Source organism: Papio anubis, chromosome 7 (assembly GCF_008728515.1).
Source record: "Papio anubis isolate 15944 chromosome 7, Panubis1.0, whole genome shotgun sequence".
NCBI lineage: Eukaryota > Metazoa > Chordata > Mammalia > Primates > Cercopithecidae > Papio > Papio anubis.
Window position 1 is genome coordinate 138,817,820 of NC_044982.1, and position 22,549 is coordinate 138,840,368.

General features: G+C 39.2%; 1 protein-coding gene and 1 long non-coding RNA gene across 8 annotated transcripts in view; one reads left to right on the forward strand and one right to left on the reverse strand.

Moving 5' to 3' along the window:
* Window positions 1–540: 540 nt before the first annotated feature.
* Window positions 541–22,549, reverse strand: part of SLC12A1 (solute carrier family 12 member 1) — a 101,357-nt gene continuing 79,348 nt past the window's right edge. For 6 of the 7 annotated variants that reach the window (XM_009210111.3, XM_009210113.3, XM_031668724.1 and 3 more), the window contains 7 exons: window positions 20,221–20,364; window positions 17,307–17,438; window positions 16,962–17,073; window positions 13,037–13,123; window positions 5,343–5,478; window positions 1,809–1,876; window positions 541–746 (listed from right to left, as the gene is read on the reverse strand). In XM_009210111.3, coding sequence (XP_009208375.1) covers window positions 611–746; window positions 1,809–1,876; window positions 5,343–5,478; window positions 13,037–13,123; window positions 16,962–17,073; window positions 17,307–17,438; window positions 20,221–20,364 — 815 coding nt within the window. In that variant the 3' untranslated portion in view covers window positions 541–610. Of the gene's footprint in view, window positions 747–1,808; window positions 1,877–5,342; window positions 5,479–5,905; window positions 6,062–13,036; window positions 13,124–16,961; window positions 17,074–17,306; window positions 17,439–20,220; window positions 20,365–22,549 lie in introns of those variants that run through there. The other variant, XR_649103.4, reaches the window with a different exon arrangement.
* LOC116275856 lies at window positions 8,989–21,533 on the forward strand. The gene is made up of 3 exons (XR_004185170.1): window positions 8,989–9,080; window positions 15,604–15,758; window positions 21,454–21,533. It is a non-coding gene; the product is annotated as an uncharacterized LOC116275856 (long non-coding RNA).

Below are 22,549 nucleotides of genomic sequence, written 5' to 3' on the forward strand. Positions count from 1 at the left end.
GTCTCGATCTCCTGACCTTGTGATCCGCCCGTCTCGGCCTCCCAAAGTGCTGGGATTACAGGCTTGAGCCACCGTGCCCGGCCGAGTTATTGATTTTTAAATCTGCTTTGTAGGTATAAGCATCTGAGGGGCCAAGCATAATTATATTCTCCAGCCTATTGGTCTTTTCCTTTGATAACCACCTGTGGTTACTATGCCAGCCTGTCAATAAGCATTTATTGAGATCCTGCTGTGGGGCTGAGACCTATACCAGGGCTGAGGAGCAAACACTCTGGAAACAAAAGATTACGTTTGTCTGGAGAAGTTTACAATCACATTGGTGGTTTTCATGAGCATAAGCTAACATGAATTTCCTTGATTTTCGTTTTTATCAACAGCAGTGACAAAAATGTTTTTCTAGGGATAGTGTTGGCTTTGACAACCCCTTAAGCTGAGAAGAGAAAAAAAAGCTCGCATTAACTGATAAAAATCATGCAATGTATGTAGAATCTGGTAGGATCATTTCCAGAGGTTTGCATATCCACAGATCAGATTACAACATAAAGTACTGGAACATGTTTCTTAATTATGCATATACATTAAGGTAAAATGTATTCTAATCTTTCATGTTTTAAGAGTAAAATGTCAAGACATTTTTGTGATTTCCTCTAACTAGTAAGACAGGTGGGAGGTTCTTTGTGAGGATTTCCAACCAAGCCATATACAACAAATCCGATATGGATCCCTTTCTTGCCACTGGAAGACTCCTAATGACATGAAAGAAAAATTTAAAAATGAAAGTGAAAATTACTATAGGTAGTAACAGCACTAATATTTAATAACTGGCAGCTTTAACTTTTAATTTAAATAGTTAAATAACTTAACTATTTAATAACTGGCAGCCTTAACTTTTACCCCACCCCAAGATGAAAGCACTGAAATTATTTTTACTGTAGATAGCAAACTGATGTATTTTTCAGGTAATACTATCTATAAACCAGAAAAACAGGCTTAGGTATTGTAAAGACAAAACAAACATGTACATTTTCACTTTTCTTTAAATAGGGAATTTGATCAGCTAATACCTGCCCCCCTTTTTGGTATAAATGATTTTTTCCAATAATTTAAATATCTTATATTTGGGAAAAACCTCCAAAACCATCTATTGGAATCCTACCACCCAATCCAGGAGACAATTCTACAATGTCTTTGATGGATACTTCACTATGTGAAGATATATTTATCTTTATACATAGAAGTCAATTCGTGAGGTATAAATGTGAAGTACTTGGAGGTTTTCTTGTTTAAATACCAATCTTTAAGTAAACAAACATACATTTTCAGTAGATGCAACCCTAACATTTGTAAGGCTAGAGTGTGAAGAGTGAAAATGGAAATGGCTCTGCCTTTTTCTCCCATCTGGGCCTCTTCCTACACTACAGGGAGCCTCGTGAACCTGCCATGGGCACAGTGGCTCAGGGACACCCACCCAGGGAAGGGGCCCGTGAGCTGTGGTGGCTGACTTGTGGCTGTTACTAGATGGACACACACCTCTTCAGAAGGCATGGCGGACAGCAAGTCCAAGTAAGGCTCTGATGCTTATGGGCCTGAGGGGTCAAGGTCTCAGGGTGGCACTTATCTTCCTTCACTGTCTAAGAAAGAATCCCACGTGTTCCAAAAAAAAAAAAAAAAAACCACACACACGCACACACACACACACAAAAACAAAACAAAATTCCCACCTGAAGAGTCATAAGCTTTTAAATGGATTAACCCATTAAGCCTAAGATTTATTTCTAATGTTCTTCAATGCCTGCGATGATACTTACAGGACAATGAGATTAGCAGCTCTGGAGTGCTCCTGTAAGAGTTCATTTAGTCGAACTTGGCGGTAACTCTGTGGGCAACATTCAGATTTGTTGAGTACAGTTCTACCAGAATTATGAATGAGAATTTATTTTCTCAAATCATGAACAAGCAGAAAATCTCATCTTAAAAAATGTGTCAAAATTACAATTACTTTTTCAGGCTTAGAAACTTAACGGTGTTTTAAAACCTCGTGAGAAATTTTAGAAATATAAAGAATAAGACACAGTACAAAGATTTTCATTTTGCTATAGTGGCTTATTAAATTCTAGGGAGAGGGGAAGCAAACAACATAGATAATGCCAAAAAGAAGGTGTTTTCTCCTACCCTGGCCTCTTCCTACACTACAAGGAGCCTCATGAACCTGCTATGGGCACAGTGGCATGTGCCCATGCCCAGGCACAGTGGAATGGCCAGTTTGAGGCAATAGGTTTTCTGTTTAAAAAACCTGATTGAATCTTGATGCCAATTTGATACTCTAAGAATATAGATTGTATTCTAGTCTGCCTTTCTTTAAGCTCTCTGAATATTCTGTAAGCAGAGGGGGCTGGCTTCAATTAAAAAGCCACCAAAAGACTCACTTGGAAAAATAACCACTTTGCAGTGATGAGAGTAATATTTACTATTGTATTTCACTGGTTCAGAAACCAAGGCTCAGATGCGTGATTTGCTCAATTATATGATAAAACTTGGTCAGAACTGGGCAGCTTATGACACACAGACTTTATGATGATTCTAGTTCAATCTCTTTTTTTTCACTAAATCTAAAAGGCTTTTAGTGTTTCTTGCTCAAATTTTTCCAAGTTCAGTTCCTAATGTAGTTGATGTAGGGCATGGTGGGCAGTCAGTCCAAGCGAGGCTCTCTGAGGCTCGTGGGCCCCAGGGGTCAGGGTCTCAGGGTGGCCCTTATCTCCCTTCACTGTCCAAAATCCCACATGTTCCAGTAAAATAAAATCCTATCTGAAGAGTTATGAGCTTTTAAATTGATTAACCCATTCATCCTAAGATTTCTCTCTCTCTCTCTTGTTTTTTTAGACAGTGTTTCCCTCCTGTCATCCAGACTAGAGTACAGTGGCACGATCTTGGCTCACCTCTGCCCCCTGGGCTCAAGTGATCCTCCTGCCTTAGCCTCCCAAGTAGCTGGGACTACATACATGCTACCTCACCAGGCTAATTTTTATATTTTTTTTGTAGAGGCGGGGTTTCACTCTGTTAACCAAGCTGGCCTTGAACTCCTGAGCTCAAGCAATCCTCCCACCTTAGCCTCCCAAAGTGCTGGGATTACTCTCTTCCCACACAAGGCAAATGGTTCTTAGACCAAGGAAAATAACTCCTTCCAGCCTCACAGGCCCATTCTATTCTGTAGTCATTTCATAACCTCTTCCATGTAGGTTACAAGGCCGCTAGCCCGTCTCTTAGAACCTCTCATTTCCTTTCCAGCGTAGAAATCTATCCTCAAGGAAATCACTTCTCAGTGTTCCATCTGCTATTCTACTACTCCTCAAGGATTGTTCAGGCCCCCTCCCTTTCCTACACATCAAGCTCGGGGATTTGCCCCCACCCAGGACTAGCAAATTGACTTTACTCACATGCCTCGAGTCAGGAAACTAAAACACCTCTTGGTCTGGGTAGACACTTTGACTGGATAGGTAGAGGCCTTTCCCACAGGGTCTGAGAAGGCCACCGTGGTCATTTCTTCCCTTCTGTCAGATATAATTCCTCAGTTTAGCCTTCCCACCTCTATACAGTCCGATAATGGACTGGCCTTTATTAGTCAAATCACCCAAGCAGTTTTTCAGGCTTTTGGTATTCAGTGAAACCTTTATATCCTTTACTGTCCTCAATCTTCAGGAAAAGTAGAACAGACTAACAGTCTTTTAAAAACACACCTCACCAAACTCAGTCACCAACTTAAAAAGGACTAGACAATACTTTTACCACTTTCCCTTCTCAGAATTCCGGCCTGTCCTCGGAATGCTACAGGTTCCAGCCCATTTGAGCTCCTGTGTGGATGCTTCTTTTTATTATGTCCCAGTCTCATTCCAGACACCAGCCCAACTTGAACTGTACCCCAAAAACTTGGGTAGAGCCTAAAAACTCACCAACCAAGCAAGTAATTACGCTGAACCCCCTTAGGTTGTCTCTAATTGGATGTCCTAAGTCCTCCCAATTCTTAGTCCTTTAATACCTGTTTTTTCTCCTTCTCTTATTTGGACCTTGTGTCTTCCGTTTAGTTTTTCAGTTTATACAAAACTGCATCCAGGCCATCACCAATCATTCTATACGACCAATGATCCTTCTAACAACCCCGCAATATCACCTCTTAACACAAAATCTTCCTTCAGCTTAATCTCTCCCACTCGAGGTTCCCATGACGCCCCAATCCTGCTTGAAGCAGCTCAGAGAAACATCGCCCATTATCTCTTCATACCACACCCCAAAAACTTTCACTGCCCCAGCACTTCAACACTATTTTGTTTTATTTTTCTTATTAATATAAGAAGACAGGAATGTCAGGCCTCTGAGCCAAAGCTAAGCCATCATATCCCCTGTGACCTGCATGTACACATCCGGATGGCCGGTTGCTGCCTTAACTGATGACATTCCACCACAAAAGAAGTGAAAATGGCCTGTTCCTGCCTTAACTGATGGCATTACTTTGTGAAATTCCTTTTCCTGGCTCATCCTGGCTGAAAAGCTCCCCCACTGAGCACCTTGTGACCCGCACCCCTGCCCACCAGAGAACAACCCCCTTTGACTGTAATTTTCCTTTACCTACCCAAATCCTATAAAACGGCCCCACCCCTATCTCCCTTCGCTGACTCTCTTTTTGGATTCAGCCCACCTGAACCCAGGTGAAATAAACAGCCTTGTTGCTCACACAAAGCCTGTTTGGTGGTCTCTTCACAAGGACGCACATGAAAATCACCAACTTCATTCGGCTCAGGACAGAAGGCACAGATGGGAGCATCTTACTGCACTCTCTAGAAAGGCTCACCATTTTTACATCCATATTACAATGTGTGCTGGATCCAGCTTCCATATTCATTGTTCCAATCACATCATATGTTTCCTCAGATGCCTTTATAAGTTTTTCATAGCCATCTCTTCATCAGTTTAAAATTATTTGTTATTGTGTTAAATTGTGAGTCCATCTAACTTTATCAACTTTGCATACATATTGACTCAAATTATTTTAGGCTGATGGGTCTCTCTCCTGTTCTTTAAAATGAAATTTGAAAGGAGACTTCACAATCTGTGCCAATAACCTATTTTTTAACTTTTAAAAAATAATTGACCTTATGGGAAAAATGAAACCGTTTTCTAAATAATCATACCCAGTAAATGATTGAAAAGCACTTGAAAAATGCAGAAACCTTGGATCTTGAATAATGACATTTGATAATAAATATATTGCTTCTTTGTCTTTAAATCAACTACTGTTTCCTTTTTCAGCTAGTTAGACAGCAAAAAAATTAAGAAAGACAAGTCCTTACCTTTTCCTTGACTGCTTCCAGTTCTGCATCTGTAATTTTCCATGGAGTTTCTCTTTTTAATTTCTCAGCAGTTGTTAAATCTTTGCAGCTTTCATGGAGACGATATGGTTCAATCATCTCTTCAAAGACTTTCCAGCTAAAATTTGAATTATAAAGGAGGCCTCACAGTGGGAAACTAACTCATTATTTCACAGATACCCCAGGTATGACTGGCTCTGCTGGCTGTGGAATCAGAGCTGAATATCATGCAAATCTTTTAAGAATTATCTTTGCAGGGAATTTACTGTGAGTAAAACCATGGCTACAGTACACCCTCCCTACCCCAGAAAAGGCTTTAGTGTGTTCGATGCCTTGTTAGCCTATTAGGTATTAGATCTTCAATATTATCACACAAACACATAGGTAGTAATTGTTCTGCAAATACATTTTCTGCATCGTGTAGTCAAAGACATAGTTGTAATGTAGATACTTTAGCACACAAATGAGTTTCCACCTGCTTATTGTACAGACTCTATGGGAGAAATTCATCAATTAACGTAGGAAATGGATATGGCTACCCTCACCCTTAGTCCACATGGCAACTCCCACTCATGGCAGGAGGCCGCTGGCAGGTAGGAGGAGAACAGCAAGGGCTCCCACAAGTTTAATGATTGTAGAACAATTTGGATGCTTTCTGCAAATAATGCTCCCCTTGTCCTTTTGTTGTTTGATGTTGCTGTCTGAGATTTTCAAATGAGTATTATTCAGGTTCATGTTAGGAGAAAGAACAAAAATCAATAATGTTTTAATGCCTAAAAATCTGACACTATGTTAGAACATTTAAAAAGAAATTGCTGAGGAGAAAACTAGCAGCTAAGAGCTACAGAACATTTTAAAAATTACTTATAAGAATCTCATAAGATTTATTTTTAAAAACAATGATACAAAGTAAAACTTATATTTACGGCAGTAGTTGTCTCTAGTGTGCTACTTTAAGATGATCTCAAGAACAATTTATTTGGTTTTATATAATGTAGCTTAGTTATAATTTAGTAATTTTGGAATGAATAATAATTAGAATCAATATGCTGTTAAGTCAGGAAATGAAAATATGAAGTAATGAGTTCAATTATCTCACCAACTGGCCTGATTTAGGATTTGCAGATAAAAGTGCAGAGATTACAAAGGAGCAGGATTGTCCCTACTAGTGAGCCTTTGTTAAGAGACTGAAAAGATACTTAATGCGTTAGGCTTCTATTGCATTGACTTATTTAGAAAGGTAGGCAAAGACAGGGAAAGAATAAGACTGATAGGCCCTATTATTCTTTCAACTTTGATTTCCTATTTCAACAGTGTTGTGCCTTTAGAGACCTCTGGGAGTGGTCATCACTATGGAAAGGTGCTGGCTTCGGAGAGTAGGATCTGGGTTCTTGCTCCAGCTCTTGCATTGTTCTCCTTGGCCTGGATATTCTAGGCTATAAAAGGGGAGTAACCATGGCTGCTAGAAGGGGAGTAACAATGGCTGCTAGAAACTGGTTTGCGAGTCACTGTGATAATTTGGGTGACAGTGCTCTGAAAAGCATGCAGTGCCTTGGAAAGGCAAGACGTTCACTTTACTCAGCAGCCACAGGATTGACGTTAGCAGTGGAGAGGCTTTCTGTTTAAGCTCTTCATATACTTATTTTGATCAGGATGAGAGTTTCTTTGCAGCTCAACCCAAATTCTTGTTAGAAAGCACAGTACAAAAATAGTTTCCTAAGGAATAGAAGGTGGACTAGAGGTTGCTGGTTGTCTCCCCAGCAACTGTACTATGTTTTCCTCATTGTAGTTTCAGTGGGAATGACTTCATTGCCAGCATAGACAATCAGCACAACTCTATGTCTTCTTCCAGAGTGATTGGCCAGGTGGGCACATAACATAGGGAAACTTGAACCAGTAAGTACCCATTACTATGCTGACCACAGTAATGTCTCAGTGGCTTAGGTTAGTGAAACCTGAAAGGAGCCCTGGACCCTGAGCTCACTAATTTGAGAAGAGACAAACTTTCTCTCCTATGGAACATACATGAGCGAGTAGGTAGTCCTGGTTGCAATTGACAGTCATCTTGTTTTTATAAGTGAAATCAACTTTGATGGACGCTTTTATTAAAAAAAAAAGTAAAGTAGGGAGACTGAAAGAGAATTAGTCCTTGATTACAAAATTAACCTAGATCAAGCTTAGCCTGAAATCCAAAATATGATTGTATTTTTAAGTTACATATGAAAGTAATTCCTATTGTCTAAATCACTGTGAGTTAAGTTTTCTTTTACTTGCAATTGAAACATGCTAAGTGACATGGGATGATAACAGGGCTGTATTTGCCCATTTTTGTCTTTGAACACTTACTGCTCCTCCTCTGTGTTCATCTTTGATTTGTCTATCCTTTGGATCATCTTTGAACTGGCTATTTTTCCTTCTTTTCACTAGGGGATCCTGACGTAGCTCAAGATTTCTATTTTGATTCTCATTAAATCTGATTTTTTCCTTATAAGTATTTTTAATTGACTCTAGAATAAGCCAAGTGTTACATGCTATTAAATATAAATAAGAATTCAATTGTTAAAATTAACTGCTGCCTTCCCCATCCTTGTTCCTCATAACAAAGTTTAAAATTTTTAAAATTGCATAATATTTTCCCCCCAAGTCCACATAAAATTTCTTCTCTCAAAGTAATGTACCAATTGTTTCTGGGACTACTCTAGCATCTTTAAACTAAATTACCTACTTAATTGCTTCTAGTTTCTCTTTGATTTCCACATAAAGATTGTTGTCTTTTTGTCCTAAGACTTTTAATTCAGTCTATACAATAAAAAATGGAATTTAAGCACAAGAGCTTTTCAGTTTCTCCTGGCTCAATTATTTTCTCATTAACTTTGCTTTTATACTCCCTTTCACCCTTGCCCTACCATGTTTATAGATAATGTTTCTATGATAAAATTCCTCCATCAAGACTTACTGATGTTTTATGAGTAGTTGAAAGATTTATTAAAGGCAATTTGAGGGCATTTAAAATTAGCCTCCAACATGGAAATCATTGACAAGCTATTTTTGACATATTGTGTATCACCTGGTGACCAAGAAAGAATAGTGATCAGGGGATAGTTGTTAACAGTAGGTAGGAGCTGCCTGGCCAAGGTCCAGGTGGGAGCTGAAATTGAGCCAGTGCTCTATTTTCTAAACGTTAGCTCCTGGGTCTGGGGCTGCATCAGCCCAGAGGAAGAGTTCTCTTTCTCTGATTAGACCATCCAGAGGAGTTGCCTTAATTAAGGTATTACAAATATGCCAGATGCGCTACTAGTGGCCATCTGTGAGATTTACTGAATGACCGTACTGTGTTCTACATTAGGGTTACTTTCAAGTATTGGAACAGCCATTGCCAACATCAGATAGGGACTGTTTTATAAAGTAATATGACATCACTGTGGCAGGAGGCTGAAGAGAAGAGGATGGCTCTTCCAGCACACTCCTTCTGGTGGCCTCCTGTTTCGTCAGCAGGGTATATTGGTCACAAGGATTCTTTTATTTTAGTAAGAATGGATTTTTTTTTTCTGCATTTTCCTTAATACCTTGAAACAACAGAGAGAAAACCTCCAAAATTTTGAAAACTAATTGATTTCCTGACAAAAAAAAATTAATTCTCTTTATTCCAGGATAATGAGGACATGTGACAAACACCAAATGAACACAGTGGACATCAGAAGAGGACATCCTGGGACAAAGGTCAGAGTAGTAAGAAGAAGAGTGTCCAGACTACAAAAAGTATTCAAAGAAAAAAGAGGCTTGGTTAATGGAAGAGGTACATCAGCCTCAGCAATAGGACAGAAAGGATGGCTATGCAGGGTGGTGACCGTGGCAGCTGGACAGACTAGTATGAAAGAAGGAGAAGGATATAAGGACTTGGGTTGAGAAAACTAGACTGACAAGTAAAGAGACAAAGAAATATAGGCACAAATTAGTCAGCAAAACATTGATAATGTCAGCAAACACTGGTAATGCTTAGCTAAGGATAAGACCAACAACCGCAAGGAGAATTTGGCTACAAGACGTGGGTGAGGCCAGGTGTGCTGGCTCATGCCTGTCATTCCAGTACTTTGGGAAGCCAAGGTGGCAGGATCAGTTAAGCCCAGGGGTTTGAGACCAGTCAGGGCAACATAGTGAGACTTTTTCTTTACCAGAAAAAAAGCTGGGGGTAGTGGCTCATGCCTGTAGACCCAGCTACTCAAGAGGCTGAGGCAGGAGGATCTCTTGAGCCCGGAAGTTAGAGGCTATGATGAGCTATGATTGTACCACTGCAACCTAGCCTAGATGACAGTGAGATCCTGTCTCAAAAAAAAAAAAAAAAAAAAAAAAAAAAGGGTGGATAGTTCATGTTCAGTAGGGCTTATAGGAAATCCAAAGTCAGTAGAAGACACAGTGACTACCCACTAGACAACAGAAAATGGCCCTATCTTGCAGAGCACTGGCCGGCTATGCCCTATTGCTAAGTGGCATGTACTAAGGAATTGTTGGACTTGCTGATATGAAAGAGGATGTATTTCTACCAATTAGAGCCATATGATGAGCTTGTTTGATTATATCACTGCAAATGCCAAAATGCAATGATATAGAGAATGGAAATTCTTTGAATAAAAAGTGGAAGGCTGCCAGAGATTACCGTATGACAACCCAGTTAATATCAGAATGTTAATTACATTTGTCAATGAGAATTATGTGTTCTTAGTTTTTCTTACGCATTTATAACTATAGAAATACAAGAATGTAATGCATTAGAGTATGATGTAAAGAAATACCACAAAGTAATAACCAGTTTCACCCTGTCGATTATAGCTTTCTTATCACAGTTAATTTATTTCTTTTCTCTCCCTCTTTTTTTTTTTTTTTTTTGAGATGGAGTCTCGCTCTGTTGCTAAGGCTATAATGCAATGGTACAATCTCGGCTCACCACAACCTCTACCTCCCGGATCCAAGTGATTCTCCTGCCTCAGTCTCCTGAGTAGTTTGGATTACAGGCGCCCACCACCACGCTTGGCTAATTTTTGTATTTTTATTAGAGACAGGGTTTCACCATGTTGGTCAGTCTGGTCTCGAACTCCTGACCTCAGGTGATCTGCCTGCCTCGGCCTCCCAAAGTGCTGGGATTACAGGTATAAGCCACCGTGCCCGGCTCTTTTTTCTTTTCTTTTCTTTTTTTTTTTTTTTTGAGACAGGGTCTCAAAAAAGAGACTCTTGTCACCCAGCCTGCAGTGCAGTGGGGTGATCATGGCTCACTGTAGCCTTGACATCCCAGGTTCATGTGATCCTCCTGCTTCAGCCTCCTGAGTATCTAGGACTACAGGCATATACCACCAAGCCTGGTGAATTTTTTCTATTTTGGGGGTATGTCGCCCAGGCTGCTCTGGAACTCCTGGGCTCAAGCAATCCTCCTGTCTTGCCCTCCCAAAGTGCCGAGGTTACAGGTGTGAACCACCACGCCTTGCAGTTAAGGTGTTTTGTAAAACCATTTTAACTGACCCACTGCCTTGGAAGGATCATGAGTAACCTCAAAGAATATGAAATTCAAGTTTGTTTGATCAGTAAGAATGCATCTTAAATTGGAATAATTTTCAGTTAGTTATTAAGCTCATATAGAATAGCAATAAATCAAAAGAAGGAAAGAGTCAAGAAGCCTTGAAAAACATGGAATTATAATCCATCAAGAAGTACAAAAGGGGCCGGGTGTGGTGGCTAACACCTGTAATCCCAGCACTTTGGGAGGCTGAGGCAAGCAGATCACAAGGTCAGGAGATCGAGACCATCCTGGTCAACATGGTGAAACCCCGTCTCTACTAAAAAAAAAAAAATACAAAAATTAACTGGGCGTGGTGGTGCATGCCTGTAATCCCAGCTATTCAGCAGCTGAGTGAGGCAGGAGAATCCCTTGAACCAGGGCGTCGGAGGTTGCAGTGAGCCAAGATGGCACCATTGCACTCCAGCCTGGCAACAGAGCGAGACTCCATTTAAAAAAAAAACAAAAAAAGAAGTACAAAAGGAAGAAGAAATGATGGTCAACAGAAAAGGGAAGAGATCTGACAGAACCGTGATAATCTAAGCCATTCTGGGACCTTCACATCCCTCTGTATGATTCCTCTTGGAGGCCCCACTCCACACGAAATCAAATGTATTAAATTGCATCTGAGTGCAACAGAAAATATGATTTTAGACTATAAATAATTGAAAACATTTTGTAATTGTTAAATGATAACTCTAAATATTTAATTTAATTTATAATTGGCCATGGTTTCTAAACAATCTTCTTGCACCCTTGCAAACTACTGTGAAGATCTAGCCTACAAGTGTTTTCAAATATCAGTGTTGCCAGGTGTGATGGCTCATGCCTGTAATCCCAGCACTTTGGGAGGCTAAGGCGGGCAGATCACTCAAGCTCAGGGGCTTGAGACCAGCCTGGGCAACATGGCGAAAGCCCGTCTCTACCAAAAAATTAACCAGGTGTGGTGGCACATGCTTGTGGTCCCAGCTACCTAGGAGGCCAAGGTGGGAGAATGACCTGAGTCCAGGAGGCAGAGGTTGTTGTGAGCTGAGATTGCACTGCTACACTCCATCCTGGGTGACAGAGTGAGACCCTGTCTCAAAAAAAAAACCCCAAAAATATCATTGTTATAAGCTGAATGCTTGTGTCCCCCCACCCAAATTCATGTGTTGAAGCCCTAACTTCCATGTGATAGTATTTGGAGGTGAAGCCTTTGGGTGGTAATTAGGTTGAGATGAGTTCATGAGGGTAGGTTCCCTATTATAGGATTAGTGCTCTTATAGGAAGAGAAAGAGAGAATTCTTTCCACCATGTGAGGACATAGCAAGGAGGCGGCCATCTGCACACCACCAAGAGGGCCCTCAAAGGAAATTGAGTAAGTTAGCGCCTTGAACTTGGACTTCCCAGAACTTCGCCAGAACTGTGAGAAATAAATGTCTGTTGTTTAATCCACCCAGTCCATGGCATTTTGGTATAGCAGCCTGAGCTGACAAAGACACTAATGGAGTTGATAAATATAACAATTAATGAGGATTAAAATAATGTCACATTTTGAAGATATTTAAATGATTACTTTGATTTTGTCATTTTCTTTTTTTATTTTGGAGCCAATACATTTCTTTTCCAGGCTTCAGATAGTTTTAGACATCCCCGCAAAATTCACAGGCCTTACCTGTTGGGCCTTTAGTGCCTAAAAGCTAAAATGACCCTGGGGAGTTGGTATTGTCCATGTGCCGAGAAGACACGAGCTGTTTCCACATCTTCTCCATCAGAGCTCCCCATCCAGGCTGCTCCATGAGTAACTTTGAATAACAAAACTTGCCCTGATGGCTCTGGTCAGAATAGTATGACCTTGCGCTTCCTGCTACTCTTGCCACCATAGAAACCAAGAACAGGAAGGGCAATTCTAACGTACGAACTAATCTGTTTCAACAATTCTCCCTCTCAGGCTTGTCTTCACTGTAAAAGCTTTTCTTCCCTTTAGAATGTACTTGTTAGTTCTGTCATGATTATTTGAAGGCCCTTCTTATTAGATCCCATCAAGAAGTCACTGCAGTAAATACATAACATTTTTACTGTTTGATAATCAACACAAAAGAGAATGAGAGAGTCCATGGGTAATCAATGGATCTTGTTAAATATTTCATACCTCTCTTTGTTTGGCTTAATGTTGATGTCACCAATGATGTGGATGTCTGCAAATTTTATCCTAAATTTGCTCAGAAGGGAAGCCATTCTGAAAATATGAAAGGAAAATACTTCATCATTGCATATTTAACTATTTTCAATCAAAGAGTTTTGTGTTTGAGTTAAGATATCAAAAGCAATCATGTCTTATTTCAGCTTAGCTTTCAGACAGAGGCTTTTTGGTTGGTATTTGATTTTCATTACAGTACCTGATGAACACATTAAGTGTGGACCAAGCTATTTCACTGAAGGCATAAAGAAATCCCTGTAGGTGCAGACACTGGCAACAGCCAATCCAACCCTGCATTTATGTCACAGGGAACAGAATGCAAATCTGTCCACGTTTCTTGTTATTTGAAAGACAGCAAGTCTTAATACTTATGGACTATAATATTGGTGTAATTTTTATAGTTACTGACAAACTACTGACAGTTATCATACAATATATCATAATATGATAAATTATATGATTAATTATACATAAACATATATTATATATAAATTATATAATATATAAACATATTATAACATTATAAACCATCGTGTATATTATAAAACCTCATATATATAAGCCTTATATGTATATGGCTTGTATATATATATATGAGGTTTTTTCCTGGCAACTGATAATTTTGATATAATTTCAAAGTTACAGAAAAGTGTTTAAGATAATACAAAGAACTCCCAGATTCACCAGTTGTTTATATTTTGTCCCATTTGATTTACCATTTTGTTTCTCTCTCTTTATATTTATCTATCTATTTACTTCTATCTCTATCTATCTACCTATCTACTCTAATCTTTTAAAGTCAGTTGCAGATATTAGGCACCTTTACCCCTAAATTTTTCAGTGAGCAGTTCCTAAGAACAAGGACAATCTCTTATATAAAGAGAGCACAATTTTTGAAATTGGAAAATTTAACATTGATGCCATACTACTTAAGCCACAAAACATTTTCAAATTATACTAATTGTCCCAATAAAATATTGGCAGCTCTAATATAAAATATTATAGACATTATGTTAGTTTCCATGTTAATATGATCCTCCTGAAGTACAATTGAATATATATATTAGTATATACATATCATATTGATTTGATTGAAAAGATATATATGCATATACGTATAATATATATGCAGTCATACACCACATAATAACATTCTGGTCAATGACAGACTGCATGTACGATCGTGGTCCCATAAGATTATAATGAAACTGAAAAATTCCTATCACCTAGTGATGTCCTAATTGTTGTAATAATGGCATAGCACAGCCATTATTCACAGCATTATTCACACGTTTGTGGTGATGCTGGTGTAAACAAACCTACTGCACTGCCAGTCATATAAAAATACAGCACATACAATTGCGTACAGTACGTAATACCTGATATGTACTTGATATGCACTTGATAACAATAATAAATGACTGTTACTAGTTATGTGTTTACATACTATACTTTTTATTATTATTTTAGAGTGTACTTCTTCTACTTATTAAAAAAAGTGAACTGAGAAACAGCTTCAGGCAGGTCCTTTAGGAGATATTCCAGAGGAAAGCATTGTTATCATAGGAGATGACAGCTCCATGCCTGTTATTGCCCTGGAACACCTTCCAGTGGGATACAAGATGTGGAGGTGGTAGACAGTGATATTGATGATCCTGACCCTGGATAGACCTACCCTAATGTGTGTGTGTGTGTTTCAGTTTTTAACAAAAATATTTAAAAAGAAAAAATAGAAAAAAGCAGGCCGGGCGCGGTGGCTCACGCCTGTAATCCCAGCACTTTGGGAGGCCGAGACGGGCGAGAGATCAAGACCATCCTGGCTAACACGGTGAAACCCTGTCTCTACTAAAAATACAAAAAATTTTCGGTCGAGGTGGCGGGCGCCTGTAGTCCCAGCTACTCGCGAGACTGAGGCAGGAGAATGGCGTGAACCCGGGAGGCGGAGCTTGCAGTGAGCTGAGATCCGGCCACTGTACTCCAGCCTGGGCGACAGAGCGAGACTCCGTCTCAAAAAAAAAAAAAAATAAATGGCCGGGCGCGGTGGCTCAAGCCTGTAATCCCAGCACTTTGGGAGGCTGAGACGGGCGGATCACGAGGTCAGGAGATCGAGACCATCCTGGCTAACACGGTGAAACCCCGTCTCTACTAAAAAATACAAAAAAAACTAGCCGGGCGAGGTAGCGGGCGCCTGTAGTCCCAGCTACTCGGGAGGCTGAGGCAGGAGAATGGCGTAAACCCGGGAGGCAGAGCTTGTAGTGAGCTAAGATCCGGCCACTGCACTCCAGCCTGGGTAACAGAGCAAGACTCCGTCTCAAAAAAATAAATAAATAAATAAATAAAATAAAAAAGAAAAAAGCTTATAGAATAAGGATATAAGAAAACACTTTTGCACAGCTGTACAATATGTTTTAAGCTCGGTGTTATTACAAAAGGGTCAAAAGCTTACAAATTATACAGTAAAAAAGTTACAGTAAGATAAGGTTAATTTATTATTAAAGAAAAATATTTTTTATTCTCAGGTCCAGCTTTGAAGAAAAATATTTTTGTATAAATTTTGTGTAGCCCAAGTATGCAGTGTTGATAAAATCTACAGTCGCGTAGTCATGTCCTGGGGCCTCACATTCCCTCAGTGATGCACCCAGAGCAACTGCCAGTCCTGCAAGTTCCATTCATGGTAAGTGCCCAATACAAGTGGACCATTTTTTATCTTTTATGCTGTATTTTTACTATACCGTTTCTATGTTTTGATATACAAATATTTACCACTGTGTTACAGTTGTCTACAGTATTCAGTTCAGATTTGTAGCCTAGAGCAACAGGGTATACCATATAACCTAGGTGTGTAGTAGGTTATACCATCTAGGTTTGTGTAAGTACACTCTGATGTTTGCACAATATGAAATTGCCTGACACATTTCTCAGAATGTAACAATGTAGCAATTTATAACTATATGTGCGTCTGTGTGTGTGTATGGGTATATATATATGTATACCACATTCACAGCACAATACATCCTAAGAGGGAAGAGAAAATATTAAAAATTACTGAATAAAGCCTGTCATTATTTTGTGACTTCTGGAAGTGCTGGTTCCAGGAAGGACTCGGAGCTTAGTCCCTCAGTGCCATGAGGGACTAAGTGCTGAAGGTGGTTTTCTGAATTTCCACCAGAGACCTCTAGATGTGTCATGTTCTCAGCATGCTTATTCTTCTCACACCTGGCATCAGCTCTCAATGGCTACATTAATGAGAAAGATACAGACTTACACTGTGGGATTTTTTTTTTTTTTAAATTTAAATTAGAAGAGCTCTCTACAGTCATCCCTTTAAACTCTTTCAAACTACAAAGGAGAAACTGGGGACCCAGATGTATATGGCAACTGTTGCAAAGTCCTACAGCTCCTTGATGGCAGAGCTGGGGCTAGAACCCAGGTGCAGTCTCTCCATTTAGTTCTCTTTTACATATGCTGTGCTAAGAGTGACTGCCATGAATTAGGAGGTTTGAATTCCCACAGAAAAAGCAACTGGACCCGAATTTCATTCAGGCTCTTCTTTTCTTGGATGCCTTTACTGGTCAGAACAAAATAAGCATTATATGAGATAATGAAGCTCCTACTCAGGACTTGCGATGAGGCTTCTGTGGCACCTTCCTTTTGGAAAGCATTTGTGACAGAAGATAAGAGGTCTTGCTTGAAGACAGTGATCAGGAAAAATATGAAAATAATTTACTGACCAGAAAACCAAGTAAACACGAGGCCTATCCTGGTGGCTTTGTCTTTAAGTCTACTGTGTCTCAGAGACACTTAAAGTTATTAAAATGAAAGCATTAAAGCAACAAACCTCTGAAATGACCTAACATGTGGGTGGTAAACTACTTACGCAATTTTTTCTTCTTCAATGCGGTTGATCTTTCCTCCGACATAGATCCTTAATTTACAGTCTTTCCATTTTTTTCTGAGAGTCAAGATATAGGGGATAAGAAGTGTTAACCCTGGAATAAAGAGTGAATTATGACACGATGAGTATATCTAAATGGGAGGAAATGAATAGCTTTATATCTTTATTCATTCCCACACTGATAGCTCTTAATTAAGTTACAATCTTTGGAGAACACAGAAACATTATTCTTTAACCAGCATTGTTCCCATATACCTTCTCATGCAGTTTGTTAAGTTGATCAAGATAGAAATTCTTGTCCCTAGTGTATTTTCTGAAAGTTTTTACCTCCGTCATCAAACAACCACCAAACATCAATTGTGCCTTTTTCTTGTTTCTTTTTAAATTGAGTGCTGGCTTCCACCAGTTTCTGGTTGAACTCTCCCACATGCATCGACTGGATTGTGTTAATGCTGCCATCTGAAATGAAGGAGGAATTGATGCATCTGTTTGCTTCTGAGGGCAGAAGCAAAATAACTTTCCAATCAATCTACTGATGAAAATAGAGAAAAGGTCACAGATTCGTGTTTATTATACCTAAAATAAATAGCGACTCTATTCTTCAAAAGGCAGAGATAAAAGTCCAATCCCAGAATAATTTAGACCACCTTCAATAGTTAAATAAAATATTGACAGTCAATAGTTAAGTAAAACAGCTTTATGATTATAGTTTTTATTAAAAAACAATGGGTTTTTTCAGACCTTTAGCAATCTGTCTCAGAGTGGAGTTATTATTGAGGCATGCAGCAATGCTACTAGCCAGAAATCCCCATTTCCCCAAATCTCAGATATAAATCAACTTAATAGTATTAATATTTTTATATTTACTTCACATGTGGTAAGTGGTTTTCTGGAAATAAGCTATAGAATCAGAAATATCCTTTCATTAAGGAATTGATGTGTGAAGCACTACTTTGGTTTAAGTTCCATTCATGTCTGGTTTCTAAAATTTGCCAGGGACCGTGTGCATCTTGAACTCTGTGACTATTTGGTCCCTTAGTCGGCCTGGCTTACTCCTCTGCTTTCTTTTCAAGGAATCTTGTGAAGCTAAAGTAAAGCCCTTTGAGCTATTTGAATCTTTGTGAATTAGATGAAAAAAAAAAAAAGCTAGAAAATATGGAAATAAAAACATCTTTACTCGAGTTATAATTCAGGGTGCATATAAAACAGTTAAAATTTTTTAAAATGCAATTTCTATCCTAACATGGATACAATGAAAGTGTACCAGGGAACTCGGCCAGTGTTGGAGCCGGACCTGTTCCTGTTTGCCAAGAGGGGTTTCTTTGCCACAGTGTACATAGTATTTCTCATATCTGTGTCTTTGAAAGTCATGACTTTATTGCTCTCTTTCAAAGAGGTGGTGTCAGCCTGGTGCTTAGAGGAGGGCTGACAGCCTCTTCAGAGCTTCCTCTCTGATCTAAGAGGTTCTGAAGATGCTTTGTTTTATCTTTTGCTGTTTCTGTGTTTAGGGTCTGTCAGTTCTGAAGCAATGATCTGATATTGTTTTTACATCCCTGGGACTGCTGAGGGAGAAAAATTTATTTACAAAATGGACCAAGCTCTGCCCTCACCTACAGACAAGTCAAAGTATCCAGAGGCCTCCTGTTCATACTCAGGTGCCTGGGGGCAGGATTGGTTCTGGTCTAGAACTCAAGAGTTGACAATAACGGAAGCCTAGAGTAGTGAATGAGCCCACTTTAGAGCTATGTTTAAACTTCTAGATATTAAAACAGTATATAACATTATTACTTTTCTTTTCTGAACAATTTGACATGTTGACTTTTGGAAGAGTATATTTTTGCCAAAACAAGTATTGTGATGCAAAAATAAGCTTCCAGAATAAATAACAAGTCCTGCTGTCATAATAAGGATATTAATGCTTCCCTCTCTCTAGTTAGACCACACTGTTGGGCTATGACTTTTGAATTTTCCATTATTTTCCAGACTGTACCACTTAATAGAGCAGATTTAATGGATTGTTAACTTTTTTTTACAGTTAAACCAAATAATTAGAAAGAAAAGAAGTAGTAGTTAGCATCCAGAACAGTCTTATTTAAATATTTTCACCCTGATGTAGCTTCAGCTTGAATTCAAACACATCATCTATGTCATTTTAAGGTGAACTGTAAGGAGTAGGCCACGGCCCATGGGGTTATCCCAGGAACTCGACAGTACCCAGAGTATCTGAAGTGGGGCAATATCTGGATTTCCCATCATTCTCTGTAGATGTATAAAACTATTATAGGTGAAATTTCATCTTTGGGCTATAGTAGGAAAGCAAACAGACAACCCATTTATGGGGTGGGAGATGGCCTTGTCGAAGAGCCTCTTTGAAGGGTTGGCCCTGGTCAACCTAGACCAGAAGCCTGCTAAGTCTCCACTTGGATCCTGCTGTTTGACTTGGAGACCCTCCCAGAGAAACCATCTTTTCCTGGCCTCACACCAGAGTGTGACTTCAGTAACTACAGGACGTTCGTGCATAAATAAATGCCTGCTAACACTCTGATTTTGGACCAGCAGAGGTCACTGTGGACCTCATTAAACTCAAACCCGTAACGTTTCGGAAAGTAATTTTCAAAAATCCAAACGTTTGAATCGTCTGTTTATAAAACGTGTAACGAGCTCTCCCAACCTCTGATCCTCTGTCCCAGGACTGCATACCATAAGTTCACATATAAATGTACGATTTAGATGAAATCTACAGGTAGTGAGTATCAATAAAGTTCTAAGTCCTGCATTCTGGTTTGTGATAAAGATGCTTTTTTTGAAATCAGCGTTCCAGCTGGATACCGTATTTGCATGTACTAGTCATATTTCAGTTCCCTGAAATGTCTGAAAGGTAAGGGTATGTGTGGATAAGACGGTTTGGGTACTGACTCTTAAATTTCTATCCCCTTTCCATCTTAACTGAGAAACTTCTGTTTCATGGCATGCAATCTGCTTAAGCACTATTTGACTTCCAAACCAAATATTACATTTTAAAAATAATTTTTGGCAGTAAGATGGTACAAAGTACTTAATGAGGTTGATAAATGACAATAGCTGCTACCGTTTATCTATAGTACCTTCTGGAGAGAAACCTTTCAGTTCCTACCTGCACTCAATGCCCCCAACATCTTAGATGCTGACTTCGGACTCTTTCTAGATGCTCAAATAGTGACTTACCTTATAAACTTTCTTGCAAATTTTAAAAAGTACTTACCTTTTTTAGGCGTTGTCTTGGTAATATTCAACTTGCCAGCTTTTTTAAACAAGCCTCGGATGCCTCCACTTTCCTCTTCACACTCATTGTCTTTGATAGTCGCTTCCAATGCTAGTCTCTCCTGTTCTAATCTCTCTAATTCCTCTGATGAAAGAAGACAAATCACCCACTTAACTCAGAGCTACAAAGTTTCTAGAAACAATCTTATAAACTTTTAATATTTAAAATGGTATGTATGTGATAAGATAATTGTTTATACATAGTATATTTTTTCTAAATGATTTTTATATATTATCTTTTAATAGAAGTAATATATTTTGGTTGGGTGAGGTAGCTCGTGCTTGTAATCTCAGCACTTTGGGAAGCCAAGACGGGTGTATCGCTTGAGCCCAGGAGTTTGAAACCAGCCTGGGCAACATGGTGGAAATCTATCCCTATGAACGATACAAAAATTAGCCGGATGTGGTGTGTAGTGCCAGCTACTTGGGAGGCCGAGGTGAGAGGATCACCTGAGCCTGGGGGGTAGAGGCTGCAGTGAGCCATGATCATGCCACTGCACTGCAGCCTGGGCAATAGAGTGAGATCCTGTCTCCAAAAGAAAAAATAAAAAGTAATATATCTTAGTAAATTGTATTCAGAAAGTTGTCACAACTAGCTTAAAAAAATAGCTCTATGTGTTAGGTTGTGATACATAAAGTTACTACATTTTTTTTTGTGAGGGCAAGAGAAGCTATTTAATGCCATTCTTATTCACTACCATGCAAAAACAAACAAACAGAAAATCTTTCACACTGTAAGCCACTGATTTACTGACCTAAGCTAGTGGGTCAGATGTTTTACAACTGGAAGTGACAAAATTACAGAAGTACACTGGGTATATATCAGCCACACAACAATGCTTCATGAATTGAAACATAAAACTAGACAGCAAGAATTAAGAGAAGATAACAAAATCTTACAATAAACTCCATAGGCGTTGGATACAAATTACAATGGAAAGCATTCACCACCATTCCTTTCAATAAGCAAAATACTTTGTGGAGTGGGTGACCAAAGTCAAAGAAATAAAAGCTGAGGTTTCTGGGTGCCTGTCAGAGTTCACATTGCTAAAAGGGGTCTTATGACACGTTTTAGTCTGGAACAGGAGTCAAGCAGCGCAAAATTTCCTGCCCAAGGTTTAGACACACTATCCAAGCTTTCATGTTGTATCTGGCTGCCTTTTATCTTTTTTAGATTCTGATTGTGACGAAAATTTCCTAGCTGCTATGTAATGTGCTGGATCTTTCTTTGACCTCACCCCACACTGGATCCGGGTAAGTAAGACTTTCAAAGCAGTCACATGACAGTGCTACACTTAGGAGGCTTCTTGCTTCTTGCTTACACTGGGTGAGGTGGCCCTCTTGTCAGATAACCTCATCTCATTGCCTGCTGAGAACAGAGCCTTAGAAAATGAGCAATGTTCAGAGGAAGAGGATAGAAAACCTAGATTCAGTGTTACAAAACACTGGGAGAGCTTCTGTAAATGTCAACCTTCGGAGCCCATTGCCTTATCTATCTGTTAAGCGAAGCTATACAAACTCTAGATTTATCAATTATGTACTAACTAAATCTGTCAGGACAGTCACATCCCTAGACGATGCTGCTATTCAGCTACACAGAATTGTCTGGCCCCTTTCCAGGTCTTAGCAATTAATCTTTTGCTAGTGGCATGAGATTTAAGGTCAAATCACCCATGTGATTTCCCCGAAGCTTCAAAGGTTCTCAAGATCAGCAGCTATAGAAAATCTGAGAAATTAGGCTGATGGTATTAAAACTGAGACAGAAGTTGCTTACCCCTGACTTTTGAAAGGTGAAGACAAGCTGCATTGCAATGGGGGGTCATGACCGATTACAGTTTTGCTGCTGGCTTTAATGTGACATTAGCCAAGTAATTTACTTTTTCTATGCCTTGGATTTCCCGTCTGTGAAATGGAAAACTGTAACCCTTTCCTTTTCCCACTTCCCAAGCTTTGCAAAAAGAATAAACAAAGTGTCCACACAGGGTTTTGGAGGTCCTTAAAGAACAGAGCAAGAACTGCATTCTGTAGGCAGTATATTTATGCAACTTTTGGAAATGGGCCTAGTCATGCAAAACAAATTGAGTATTTTGAGATGCCTGGGAGTTATTTTAGCAGTTACTATTTATTGCACACTCTTTGGGTGCCAGGGACTGTGTTGCATTTTATTCCTTTCCAAACAACTCTGAGATAGTTACTACTATTATCATCTTCATTTTGTAGATGAAGAAACTAGTAGGTTAAGTGACTTGCCTGATATCACCCAGCAAGTT